At 36.5% G+C, this 13,712-nt stretch overlaps 1 protein-coding gene across 5 annotated transcripts in view; it reads left to right on the top strand.

Moving 5' to 3' along the window:
• The window catches only part of dcdc2 (doublecortin domain containing 2), an 82,853-nt gene that overhangs the window by 14,920 nt on the left and 54,221 nt on the right, over positions 1-13,712 (top strand). For 4 of the 5 annotated variants that reach the window (XM_031904016.1, XM_031904013.1, XM_031904015.1 and 1 more), the window contains exons 4-8: positions 6,609-6,623; positions 8,971-9,047; positions 10,268-10,399; positions 11,813-11,959; positions 12,932-12,986. In XM_031904016.1, coding sequence (XP_031759876.1) covers positions 6,609-6,623; positions 8,971-9,047; positions 10,268-10,399; positions 11,813-11,959; positions 12,932-12,986 — 426 coding nt within the window. The remainder of the gene's footprint in view (positions 1-6,608; positions 6,624-8,970; positions 9,048-10,267; positions 10,400-11,812; positions 11,960-12,931; positions 12,987-13,712) is intronic. The other variant, XM_002937920.5, reaches the window with a different exon arrangement.

Below are 13,712 nucleotides of genomic sequence, written 5' to 3'. Positions count from 1 at the left end.
CAGCAGGAGAGGGCTTTAGAGTTCATAGAAGGATTCTGCCAGCTGGGACTCTCTACATTTTCACAAGATATAATGTTGATTATTAACTGAGAGTATAAAATACCACACTGTGGCAGATGTAGATTAGTCGTAATGTAATAGTCCAAACAAGGAAAATAGCTAGTTCTGCTGGTCACCATTTACTGAATAATCCCTAGCAGTGGTTTCCAGTAGTGTAAGGGCTGTGGCACACGGGGGAGATTAGTCGCCCTTGACAAATCTTTCTTGTCGAGGGCGACTAATCTCCCCGAAATGTCATCCCACTGGCGAAAATGTAAATCGCCGGTGGGATGTCATACGCAGCACCCCGATTTCCATTTACCCAAATTCTTTTTTTTATTAAAACATACATACCTGTTAAATATAAATGTATTTAGAAATCTTAGCTGTCAAATATTGCCTGCTCCGCCTTACTTACAGTGGTGTGAAAAACTATTTGCCCCCTTCCTGATTTCTTATTCTTTTGCATGTTTGTCACACAAAATGTTTCTGATCATCAAACACATTTAACTATTAGTCAAAGATAACATAATTGAACACAAAATGCAGTTTTTAAATGAAGGTTTACGTTATTAAGGGAGAAAAAAAACTCCAAATCTACATGGCCCTGTGTGAAAAAGTGATTGCCCCCCTTGTTAAAAAATAACTTAACTGTGGTTTATCACACCTGAGTTTAATTTCTGTAGTCACCCCCAGGCCTGATTACTGCCACACCTGTTTCACTCAAGAAATCACTTAAATAGGAGCTACCTGACACAGAGAAGTAGACCAAAAGTCTGGTAAAGGTTATAAAGCCATTTCTAAAGCTTTGGGACTCCAGCGAACCACAGTGAGAGCCATTATCCACAAATGGCAAAAACATGGAACAGTGGTGAACCTTCCCAGGAGTGGCCGGCCGACCAAAATTACCCCAAGAGCGCAAAGACAACTCATCCGAGAGGACACAAAACACCCCAGGACAACATCTAAAGAACTGCAGGCCTCACTTGCCTCAATTAAGGTCAGTGTTCACGACTCCACCATAAGAAAGAGACTGGGCAAAAACGACCTGCATGGCAGATTTCCAAGGCGCAAACCACTTTTAAGCAAAAAGCATTAAGGCTCGTCTCAATTTTGCTAAAAAACATCTCAATGATTGCCAAGACTTTTGGGAAAATACCTTGTGGACCGACGAGACGAAAGTTGAACTTTTTGGAAGGTGCATGTCCCGTTACATCTGGCGTAAAAGTAACACAGCAATTCAGAAAAAGAACATCATACCAACAGTAAAATATGGTGGTGGTAGTGTGATGGTCTGGGGTTGTTTTGCTGCTTCAGGACCTGGAAGGCTTGCTGTGATAGATGGAACCATGAATTCTACTGTCTACCAAAAAATCCTGAAGGAGAATGTCCGGCCATCTGTTCGTCAACTCAAGCTGAAGCGATCTTGGGTGCTGCAGCAGGACAATGACCCAAAACTCACCAGCAAATCCACCTCTGAATGGCTGAAGAAAAACAAAATGAAGACTTTGGAGTGGCCTAGTCAAAGTCCTGACCTGAATCCTATTGAGATGTTGTGGCATGACCTTAAAAAGGCGGTTCATGCTAGAAAACCCTCAAATAAAGCTGAATTACAACAATTCTGCAAAGATGAGTGGGCAAAAATTCCTCCAGAGCGCTGTAAAAGACTTGTTGCAAGTTATCGCAAACGCTTGATTGCAGGTTATTGCTGCTAAGGATGGCCCAACCAGTTATTAGGTTCAGGGGGCAATTACTTTTTCACACAGGGCCATGTAGGTTTGGATTTTTTTTCTCCCTAAATAATAAAAACCCTCATTTGAAAACTGCATTTTGTGTTTACTTGTGTTATCTTTGACTAATAGTTAAATGTGTTTGATGATCAGAAACATTTTGTGTGACAAACATGCAAAAGAATAAGAAATCAGGAAGGTGGCAAATAGTTTTTCACACCACTGGATTTTCACTTTCTATTCAGCACATTATAGATATCACTGCACTCCTTCTTCATGGTCTATAATTGTGCAGCATACAAAGAATTTGGGGGTGATACAAAACTTGCCTTAAGGGGCGCCTATCACACTAAATTTACTTCCCCCACCAGAGATGTCGGCTAATAGAGCCTGCACTTTGGCAGAGAGAAACAATAGTCTTTTTTTTAAAAAAAACTGTCCCCTCCCGGAACCCTGCTTGCTTATTATGCACATGCATGTAACATAGGAGCGGTGGATGCCACCCACCCGCCTACGCCACACACATGAGCATAATGAGAAAGTTGTGGCACTCACTCGTTATGCGCATGTGAGTGCCACAACATGGCTGCCAGAACCAGAAGTTCCCTCCTGGTGTGGACAGCCTAACACTGTAGGGGGCTATTTAAAATGACTATTGTTTCCCCCAACCCGAGTGTGGGCTCTATTAGCTGCTTCTCTGCGGGGGAAGCAATTTTAGGGTGATAGGTGCCCTTTAATAACATTATCCATAAAATGCCATCTGCCTGCTTGCTGTGATTGGGAATTCCAGCACTGCAGGAAACACAATTTCAATAATTTATATAGTGATATAAAAAAAGCTATCTCTTGAAATCAGGGCCTAAGAAACACAAAGAATATCTTAGCCCAGTTCTCTAGGGCAGTGGTTCTAAAAAAAGAGTCTCAGAGCATAGTTCTTCAGTAGTAATGTAGTGAGCCAAAGTCTATAAACAACTATAAACAAGTTCAGTGGAACTTCAAACAAATGCACTCTGCCATCTGTTTTGTTAAAGGTGCGTGATAATGATGGCTTTTTTTCTAGTGTGGTGTTTTTATGTTTATGTTTTTCATTAGTCAAATTGCTTTGTCAAAATGCAAAAATGCAGCCAAAATTGTCTCCCACTGCAGTGAATGTAAATTGCTTTAGAACATTTACATGTGCCGTTACCCTTTGAGTCTCACCTAAAACATACTTACAACTCTTACCTCTCACAAAGCAAAATAATTCATTTTATTTATTAAAATAAACCCTATACTTCAAAAGCCTGAAGCATCAGTCTTCATAATTAGGCAAAGCAGCCTCCATATTTTAAGAGTTCAACCTGCTATCACATCAATATTCTTGTTTTTTTAGCACTAGCATTTTCTACAGCCCTGTGCAAATTTCTAAATAGTAAGATAGTATAGAATTATAAAGGTTTCAGGAATGAATCTCAATTTAAGTGGCTGGCAGCATACATGATCACAAGCTTTCTTGTTGGGGTTGGGGGGGATACTGAAGTAGTACATTTGTCATTAGAATTTTGCTTTAGTCTGTTCTTTAAATTCAACAAACTTGCTGATTCTACCCCTCTCTGCACTCATGAGCTTAAAATATAACCATGAAATTATGCAGACACATTTCCTGTAGGCACCATCAAACATAGTGCTGTAGGGTCCTGACCTTGGGTCAGTGCATTCCTGCAGTCTCACTAAATCACTACATCACTGGAGAATTTTTGACAGACCTCCAGAGGTGTTCTGGGAACTTACAGAGAAAGCTTAATTATTAATAGTTTAAGACTTAACTTGTGCTTTTACTTCACTGCAATATTGTGCTTACATCTGCTAACTGTGACTACAATTACAATAAAATTAGTAGCAATTAAGAAGCTAAAAAAGCAGAATTATATTATTTTTGCTTTTCTACTTTTTGTTAAATGACATTGCTGAAGTCCTTTTTTTTCAAATTACCACAATGGTTGTCAGCACTATAATATATTTGGAGTGTATATTCTCTTCTGGCTGAGTTTACTGGTGACAGTCACCACCTGTCTATTTCATAGACTTGTTGTCTCTTCATTAAGATTAGTTTTTAATTGTTACACATTACATCACAGTGTCACTGACACTTAGGCCCTCCTGCCATATCAGACAAATGACACTGCAACATTCCATAGTAGTTTATACTTTCTTGCAATAGTTAGTTATTATATTTTCTTATAGTTTTATAAACCAGTGTTTCTCCTGCAAACAACCCAACCATTCTGTATGCCAGTAGCCTATTACATATATGCCTGTATGCCAGTAGCCTAAGTTGCTGATTAAAATGTCAAATTATATAAGATTTAAAAAATAAAAACTGTCAAATCTGTTAGTTAAGTATCTACTACAGTATCTACTACAGTATCTACTACAGTTACAGAATTTTATAAAAGTAAGATTTCCTTTTGCTTTAGTAATAATCAGCCCTATAGTATCAGCTTCTATGTCATGATGATTAAAGATGACCACTAAGCTTAGCTTCTCAACAGCTGGCCAGACCACACTGAGTATGTGAGTGTCACTGACATGCTCACTACTTCAGTGTCATTGGTCTGATATAGTAAGGGGGCTTGAACTTAGCATTGCCAGGGAAATCATGTTGGTTTGCAGGCAAATGGCACCCAATTACCAAGCTCAGCAACCTTAAAAACTAGGTCACATGTATAGGCATATTGAATGAGCTGGGGCACTTGCTCATAATGTGCATGTGTGTGCCCGAATGTTGATGTCCCTCCTCTTGGTGGCGCTATAGCAATTTTAAGGGGCTTTTCTTGACAAAATACTATTGCTTCCTCCAGCCAGTGTGTGTGTGCCCACACCTCTGATGGGGGAAAACATTTTTGTATAATAGATGCCCTTAAAATTTATGAATTTCCTCTTCACCTTTGCCTCTATTGGCTCTACAAATGCTAATCACAAAACTGCAGAGATGAGCCTCAGTATGGGCAAAACTGGTCTGTAGTTGATATCTACTATCTGATCAGCATACTGCCCTGCCTATGCTATAAAACCCAGTGGGTAAGCTTCAGCTTCTGGAGTATTTCATTTAAATAGAAATTTTAAAAGCAATCTTGGGCTTATGACCTAGAATTACTTTTACAGCTCCTGCTAAAGCTCTGTCTGACATCTGACCTGCACAGCTTACTGCTTGCCCTTATCTCCGCCTGGATTTCATTTTTTCTATAATTTTCCTTTATAAGGAAATATCCTGCCAGCCTGCTACTTATTATTCCAGTTTCAGTTGTGTTTTGTCTGGCTTTTCAGGAGAGGTGCGTTACCTTCGGTGGGATTGCTTAATACCTGGGCCCCCAAAAGGGCATTGGTGAACACTAATTATGTGTGGGCTGAGCAAAATCCCACAGGGGTTGCAATTTGGATGACCATTGGGTTGGGTGTGGGTTAGACTAGGGAAGTACATCTCCAGAAGATTCCCTCAACTGGAACTATAGGCATGTAGGGTGCAGGTCTTACATTGGGAACATTTTGCAGGTTGAGGTGGGGTGCAAGGTTAGGGTCAGGCGCAGATTTAGGTTTTCTTGATTTGCACATCACTAGTTAACACCAGACCAATTTATCACTTGCACTTTTTCAAGTACCCAGGTGCTGAGGGGTCCAAACTTTGCACCCCTAGGGCTTATACACAGGGCCCTTCACTTGTGCCTTTAGCAGGAACACGCTGGGAACAATGGCTTTTGACAAAATAATGCTGAGCAGTACAGCTCACAGGAGCTCAGGAAAGTGTTGAATTAAATATCTGCCTTCTGCTTTTGGTAAGAGCTTCTTTAAACCTGGTGTTGCCTTGTGCCCCGGCAGAAGGTTGTATTTGATTTCTGTTGTCTCTTCCCTGTTAATGATATAATGCAAATAAGTGTAGGTTTTATAATAACAACACATTTTCTCATAGCAGTTGTAGAGAATTGTAGAGTTACTTTTCATATACTGTACTAAGCATAAAGTGGTACATCTAGATTATATCTCTATTACGTTTTGTGGTTTATTTTAAGTGGAGACTCAAATTAAATTTTGACTTGTCATCCCTGTCTTCAGATATAAGTACACATGCAGGCAAGTTGTCTTGATCTTAATGCCTATATATGATATATAATAATCCTTTTAAAATTCACATCTTGGTCAAGCCCAAGCTAATCATTTTTTGTTGATAAATAGGATCAACCCTTTATTTAACTCTTTATATAAAGTTATATCAAAACATGTATGCATTGCTGTTATAACAATAGAATTGTAAAATAAGTGTAAGTGTAAACTGTGCTAAAGAATAAACCATTGCATTTTATTATCACTGGTCCAATAAGAACAGGCATTACAGATGTGTTTGTTGATTTAATCTTCGCCATGTATATCCAAAAATTTGCTCATGATCAATTGAGTAGAACCTCAGGGGGTTATGTAATACAAAGTGCAAAGTTTGCTACAAATCTAGTCACCTATAGCAACCAAGCTTACTGGTCACATGTTTAAAAGCAAACATCTCAATATTGTGAGGTATAGACCTCCTCAAACCACTGTAGGCATTAGGCGATGGCCTTACCTATGCTTTAGAAACGTATAATGGTTCGTGTTTGCCTTAATATTTTGAAAGCAGAATGTATGGTTCATGAAGGTACATATGTTTTGATGCATTCAAGGTTGTAGGCCGACACGTTTATTCTTTTCATTAACAGCATCATTAATTATTTCATATTAAATGCTTTTCATTATTATTAGTTTCTATTATTATGGTAATTCATAAACTGTTTTACTAACAACCATTTTGTTCTATTTACTGTGTGCCACTAGTCCCCAACAGAAGATGTAAGTATACATATATACAAAAATTCAAATAAAATATGGATTTCTTATAATTGGGGATACATTCTATTATGCAGGTTTGCATGTTCCACTTTGCATGTTCTCATTCAGTCAGTCAGTTAGTTTTACTCACTGATTGACCACATCAGAACATAGCAGTACCACCTCCCTGCCTATTTAATGAGATTCATTCATAGGAAACAAAAGCCTGCTTTTGAACTCATTAATGTGTATTATTTAAATCCCTAATCATAGGATCTGCATGGACAAAAATAAGTAGAATAGAATAGTAGTAGCAAGTGAATTATTTTGTTTTTTTCCATGTAGCATATCTATTTTGTTTAGAATTTCAGTCCATATAAAAAGCAAGAATAAAGCTGATCCTTTTAGAAGCCTTTAGTGTAACCATAATTAAAGTATATTTCATTGATATTAAAATATTCATATAGTTACTGATCTAGGGGTTTAATGGCAAATAATATATCTAGGGTATCTTCAACAGCTTTTTATATGGATTAACATTTAAAAATGTACAGCTACGAATAAGGTGCTTTATGTTTAAAATGTGTAAGGCTTTCTGCTCCCCATTTCACTGCATCAGCCCTTCTTGTTTGTGATTATCTAGCTGTTGTATTAAAAAGCTTGAAAAAAATATCCATCAGTTCCTACTATAGTTTACTATAAAAAATGGTAACGGGTGCTCTTACAGAAGCTTTGTCAATCTGCGCATGCATACGGAGTATGGAGATTTATGAATACAAAGAATTTGAACCTCTTTGCATTCACCAAATTTTGTTAACATTGACTCAGCCTGGCATATCATAGTAATGGGAAAGATTAAAAGTTTGGTAAGTCTGTGGTCTGATTAATTTGGGTTGGGAGAGTGTTGACAACTTTGCTAGGTCCTTAGAATTTATAGACAACATGGACAGTTGACAAGCAGAAAAGTAAGTACAAAATTTATGGCATAGTTGCCTACCTAATAGCCTTTTAAGACAATAGCTCTTGTTAAATGTTGGGTCTGTCTGATTGATATGGATCAGGCTTGTTCTAAAGTCAGTAATGTGTATGGAACCACAGTTTTGCTGCCATCTAAAGATAATGCACTGCAGATTGAACTGACACTGCTAGAGCATCTATAATGCATGGTCAGTGACTTTCATCCAATCCACTTACAAATGGCATAACCAGTGCCAAGCAAGCTGCAGAGCAGGACTAACAAATGTATCCATTCTTGGGGGCACATCAGCAGATCCCCAATGTTTCAAATCAGTCTGCATCACTATCATCTGTGTTTAACATAGCAGATATGTACAGAGGCTATTTATATCTATACATAGTATAGGAAAGCTTTTTATGTTTCATCTAGTGCCATGTGCTGCAACAGCACAAACAGTCACTGCACTTAATGCCTGCTAATACATGGTGCACAGGGATGGGGTCTGCCAGGTGGCATCCACATCTTCGTGCAAGGGAAGAGTGGTTTGTGATTCATTCAAGGAGCTCATGGGTGGCACAGTAATGTCCAGCAATATGTGGTCTCATTTTATTGTAGAAATCTATGCAGATTCCAGTCCATATATTTGATACCTAGCTCACAAAATTCAGAATGGCCTGGACATTTTGTTAGTTTCTATTAATGTACCCAGAGGAATAATTGATTCACCAATGTGTATGGCAAAAATATAGATTTTGTTTGGACAAACGTCTCTTCAATGGCTTTACATTCCACTATTGTTAATAAGATAATATGTGTTAATAAATTGTGCAATATATGTAAAACATTTTTATTAAAAGGGACAAATACCCATCTGAATAACAATGTAAAATTGCTCACAGTGATCTTCTAAGCACTTGCAATTTACTTTTTTTTTTTTTTAATTTCATGATACTAAAAGTTTTTACACCACCAATAATATGTGTTACAGGTGCACCCCCTGGTGTTCTAGGTGATAACTATATCAATGTCCAGTAATTTACTAATTAAAGAAGGGTCTGCTCATGCATCTGTTCTTAGTTCTATCTTTCCAGTCACTTCCCGCATTAGGGGGGCAATCCTGTTTGAAAAATAAAAAATTAGCAGTGTAGAATGGATAATATCATAAAGGAACAAAAACAAAATTGAGATCAAATGCAAAAACTGATCTCTTAAGAGCCCAATGAGCAGCTTTATATTATTTTGTTTGGATGGCTATAGTTTGCCTTTAAGTAAAAAAAAAACTGTAGAAAACTTTAACTTCAAACCTTAGTGGTTTAGTTTGCTTAGAAGATTATTGTAAGCAATTTGACATTGTTATTGTCTAATTCCTTTTGGCAAAATTTAATTTTTCGCTATTAATATATTTTTCAGGTAAAACCTGTATCCCATAGTAGAATCAATGTTTCTGCAAGATTTCGAAAAAATTTCCAAGAGCCATGTACTGTGTTGTAAGTTGATTATTCTTTCATTCTTCTTGTAGCAATCCATGTAATCCATAATCATATCTTGGACAGTGCTGTATTTATTGAACTAAATATAAATATATATAATTATTTGTATAAATATGTGTATCTAATAATTATACCATGTAAGCACATAGGATTTCATATGTGTGCAATATGGATGCACCAAATCCACTATTTTAGGATCCGGCTGAATCCAGAATCCTTTGTGAAAGATTCGGCTGAATTCCGAACCAAATCCAAATTTGCATGTATCAATCAGGGTAAGGAAGGGTTAAAGACAACCACACGCGAACCAATTTAAACTTCCATGTTATGTGACAAAAAATCATGTGATTTTAAGGATTTGTTTCGGCTAGAAGCACGGATTTGGCCAAATTGCTAAAAAAGGCAGAATCTTGGCAAAATCCTGAACCGAATCCTGGATTCGATGCACCCCTAGGGGCACATTTACTAAGACACGAATCTGAACCGAATTGGAAAAATTCCAATTTGAAAACGAACATTTTGCGACTTTTTCGTATTTTTTTCGATTTTTTCGGCGTCTTTACGACTTTTCGGAAATTGTCGCGACTTTTTCGTTACCAATACGATTTGCGCGAAAAAACGCGAGTTTTTCGTAGCCATTCCGAAAGTTGCGCAAAATCTGGCGATTTTTTTCATAGCGTTAAAATTGCGTGAAAAGTTGCGCCTTTTTCGTAGCGTTAAAACTTAAAAGGTGCGATGTTTTGCGCAAGTTTTAACGCTACGGAAAAATCGCAACTTTTTGCGCAAGTTTTAACACTATGAAAAATCGCCAGATTTTGCGCAACTTTCGGAATGGCTACGAAAAACGCGAGTTTATTAAAACAGTATAAATATATATTATTTCATTTTTAGTAACAAAAAAGTTGCGACAATTTTCCGAAAAAATCGCAAAATACCGATCATTACGAAAAAAACGCAATCGGACGCATTCGGCCCATTCGTGGGTTAGTAAATGTGCCCCCTAGTGTGCATTAGCTGTAGATTGCAGTTTTGTTGACTTCTACTATTTTCTTTATTTACTAGAACAAAGAGCAGCCTTATTTAAGGAACATCATTTCTAAGTTTGATGTTGAAGTAGAATGAAATACTGTATACGGTTTTAGTCAGGTAAAAAAATACAATATATCTTTAAATCTAGGCAAATTTAACAGGAATCCTGTGATTGTTTTGTTGTGCAGTTTAGTTGCTAATGGAGACACAATGAACCCATTCATACGACTGCTGATACCAAGAAAAACTCTGGAACAGTGGGAACTAGTTCTAGCACTGGTAACTGAAAAAGTGAAACTTCGAAGTGGAGCTGTGCATAGGTAAGAAAAATTAAACAGCATTCTTAATAATATTATTAACTTGGTAATGACAAAGATTATGATTTGAGTTTGGTGTGAATATGAATAATGGAAACCATCAAATAAAATGCATCATGTAGAAATATATATTTATTGAGGGCTGCCACTTGGCTTACTTTGGCTAAAGTATTCTCCATTGACACCTGCTGAAAATGAATGCTGCCTGCTCAAAGCCTTCTGCCTCCATTACTTTCTAATGAGAATTAGGTAGTTACAAATAGAGTGTAGGGTTACCCCCTGCGTCTTTATTGTATACACAGGGAATTGCGGAAAATTGCAAGAGAACAAATGTTTTGTAAGTATAAGAGTGTAAATTCCCTTTACAACAGGTCAAGAATTATTTGGTTTATCAAGAGTTCTCATCCCCAAACCCTAGCCTTTCCCACAGTCTCAGCTGGTGCTCAATGTGCAAGGAGGAATTGGCACCCTCTACTCCTGTGCATACAAGTCCAAAAAATGTGCCAGCGCAACGTGACAATTCATATATTGACAATTTATATATTGGGTGACAGTGTAACGTTTCTTCAGACACTGGCTTTGTTATGAAGAAAAACTAAAGCCTATAACAAGCATATGGCTTGAAATATTTTAAGTAGTAAATCTGAATTATTTACTTATAATCCTTTTATCATTTATTTTATTTTGTTTATATATATATATACATATATATATATATATACCTTCCTGATGACGATCCCTTGGGGATCGGAACTCGTAGAAATGATGTCCAAATAAAGGACCTTCTGTTTCATTGATTCCTGTGCCGTGTGTGCTCTCTTTGGAGTTGATGCATTTTTTGGGTCAGCACCCGGCCATTATTTATACGAGTGGTGAAGACTATATATATATATATATATATAGCAAGACAATAAGCCGCACACGCAGGGACTTTGTTGGAAAACAAATTTTTTTTTAATGAAAACGATCATTATATATATATATATATACTGTGTATTGTGAGTCGGTCCCTAAACAACTAGGGCAGTTAATGGGTCCAATACATAGGAAAACTATATATGCAGAAAAAATTATATATATGTGTTGGTGTGCACAGGGATTATATTTATTAATTACATAAACAATCTTAAAATTATCATAGAGTTGCCTTCTTAACAAACATAACTGTATACTAATAGGAACAGCACCACTGTATGGCTTTTATTTAGTGCTTTTTGCCCAAAACCTTAACAGAAAAATGAATAATAAACAGGGCACTCATCTATTTAAAGTTATATTACAAACATATTTTAATTTTATTTTTTGCTAGATGGCAGTTGTTTTGTAATGTCAGAGCTGTAGAGAGATGATTGTTCCTATGAATGGGTTTTAAATACTCAAATAATCTCATTTAATTTATGTTAACTTATTTTATAGACTGTATACATTAGAAGGAACTCCTATACAAAATGGGTTGGAACTAGAAAATGGACAGTTTTATGTAGCTGTTGGCAGAGAAAAGTTCAAAAAGCTCCCGTACAGTGATTTGATATTCTCAAAGGCATCAATGAGACGCGCCCATGGGTAAGGAAAATACTTGCTTAATCCTAGCATTTCCAGGGAGAATTAGTTTTCTTAAAAAGTAGTTAATTGTTAAAGTTTTGCATGTGTATTCTGCTAACATCATAAGGCAACCAGCCATGGGCCAAATGTTGGCTACTTGCAGAGTAATTTGCAAGAAAGTTAAAGATTACAGTGCGCAGAAAAAGAAAGAGACATTTTACAGCTTACCAAAAATAAAAAAAATATTGAATTAAGGGAGTTAAAGCCACCTGTTAGAAAGTTGTTTTTTCCCAAGGACAAAAAATACTACTGTGCTATACACAGCATATACACTTTACATATTTATGTTTTCCTACAGAATACAGACTCTAATGTTTGCTTCCCAACAACAATGCATAGCAATGACTTAATCAGAACTGATAACACTAGTTCATAATATTGCTAAGCCCATTCGGGATGACAGTAAATATTCCTTTATATTATACCTTGTTCTTTATGTTTGGTAGAGGGAACACACAATGTACAGAAATGCTGCCATATATCACTTTCAGACCAATGAATGACCTCATGCTGTCCAGTATGTGTATGTGCACTTGCATCACCAGCGTGGACGTGTCCTTAATAAATATTGCAGTCTTGCATGTTATGAGTCTGTTAAGGCAATGACCTCTTGTAAAATGAAGCTAGTTGCTGTTCACATTTACACGCAAACGTACACATGCATATATGTATGTATATATGTAAGTCATATATATAGATGTACTTTATTAATATTAATGTTTTCATTACACATATCTGGTATTTCAGTTTCTTTATCCCAGATATTTTGTGTCTTCAGATTCCATTAGAAATTGCAATTACTTATTAGCCCAGTATCATTATATTATAGTAAGCTTCCTTTCATATGTAAACAGGGCTTTTTAATCAGTACATTGGATTGTAGCTTCCTCAATGGTTACTTTTTATTTAATCCATTTTTCCCCAATGTTATAGTTCCAAAGCCTCTTCATTGCCTCCCATTAATGGATTCAGGAAGTCAAAAGAAAATGTAAGTAAAACAATTTTATAAGTCAGCTAAATTCCATGTATGTACTATGGGGTATATTTATCATGCTGTGTAAAAAGTGGAGTAAAACATCACCGGTGATGTTGCTCTTAGCAGCCAATGAGATGCTTTGCTTTGATTTTCTAACTGTTGAAATCTAATTGCTGATTGGTTGCCCTGGGCAACAGCACTGGAAATGCTTCACTCCACTTTTGACACACCATGATAAATATACCCCTAAGTGTAGTCTGCAGCTTGTATTACTTCTATCAGTGCATATTTCAAAGAGTCTGTTTTTCCTCTGTAACCTACTAAGACATATTTACTTCTAATTTAATTACACAGAAATATTGTATGCACAATGTAATAGTTATGGAAGGCCACCTGCCATAACGTCTGTACCTGTATAGTTTCTTCCGGTATGGAATCAATTATTCAAATATCTGTCATGTTACTCCTCAGATCAGTACAGGTAATCAATTATTTAGGACCCGGGGTTTTCAGATAAGGGATGTTTCTGTAATTTGGAGCATTTGGATACATACATACATGAAAGCACAATTTATTTTTCAGAAAAAATCATATTTTTTCTAATTTATAGAACTTTTCGCAATGACCACGATAATATTGTTAAAATTATGCGACTTTTTGGTGGTTTAATTTATAGAACTTTTCTCAATGACCACGATAATATCGTTAAAATTACACAACTTTTTTGTGGTTTTCGTT

Source organism: Xenopus tropicalis, chromosome 6 (genome assembly GCF_000004195.4).
Source record: "Xenopus tropicalis strain Nigerian chromosome 6, UCB_Xtro_10.0, whole genome shotgun sequence".
Classification (NCBI taxonomy): domain Eukaryota; kingdom Metazoa; phylum Chordata; class Amphibia; order Anura; family Pipidae; genus Xenopus; species Xenopus tropicalis.
This window is presented reverse-complemented; position numbering and strand designations above follow the sequence as displayed.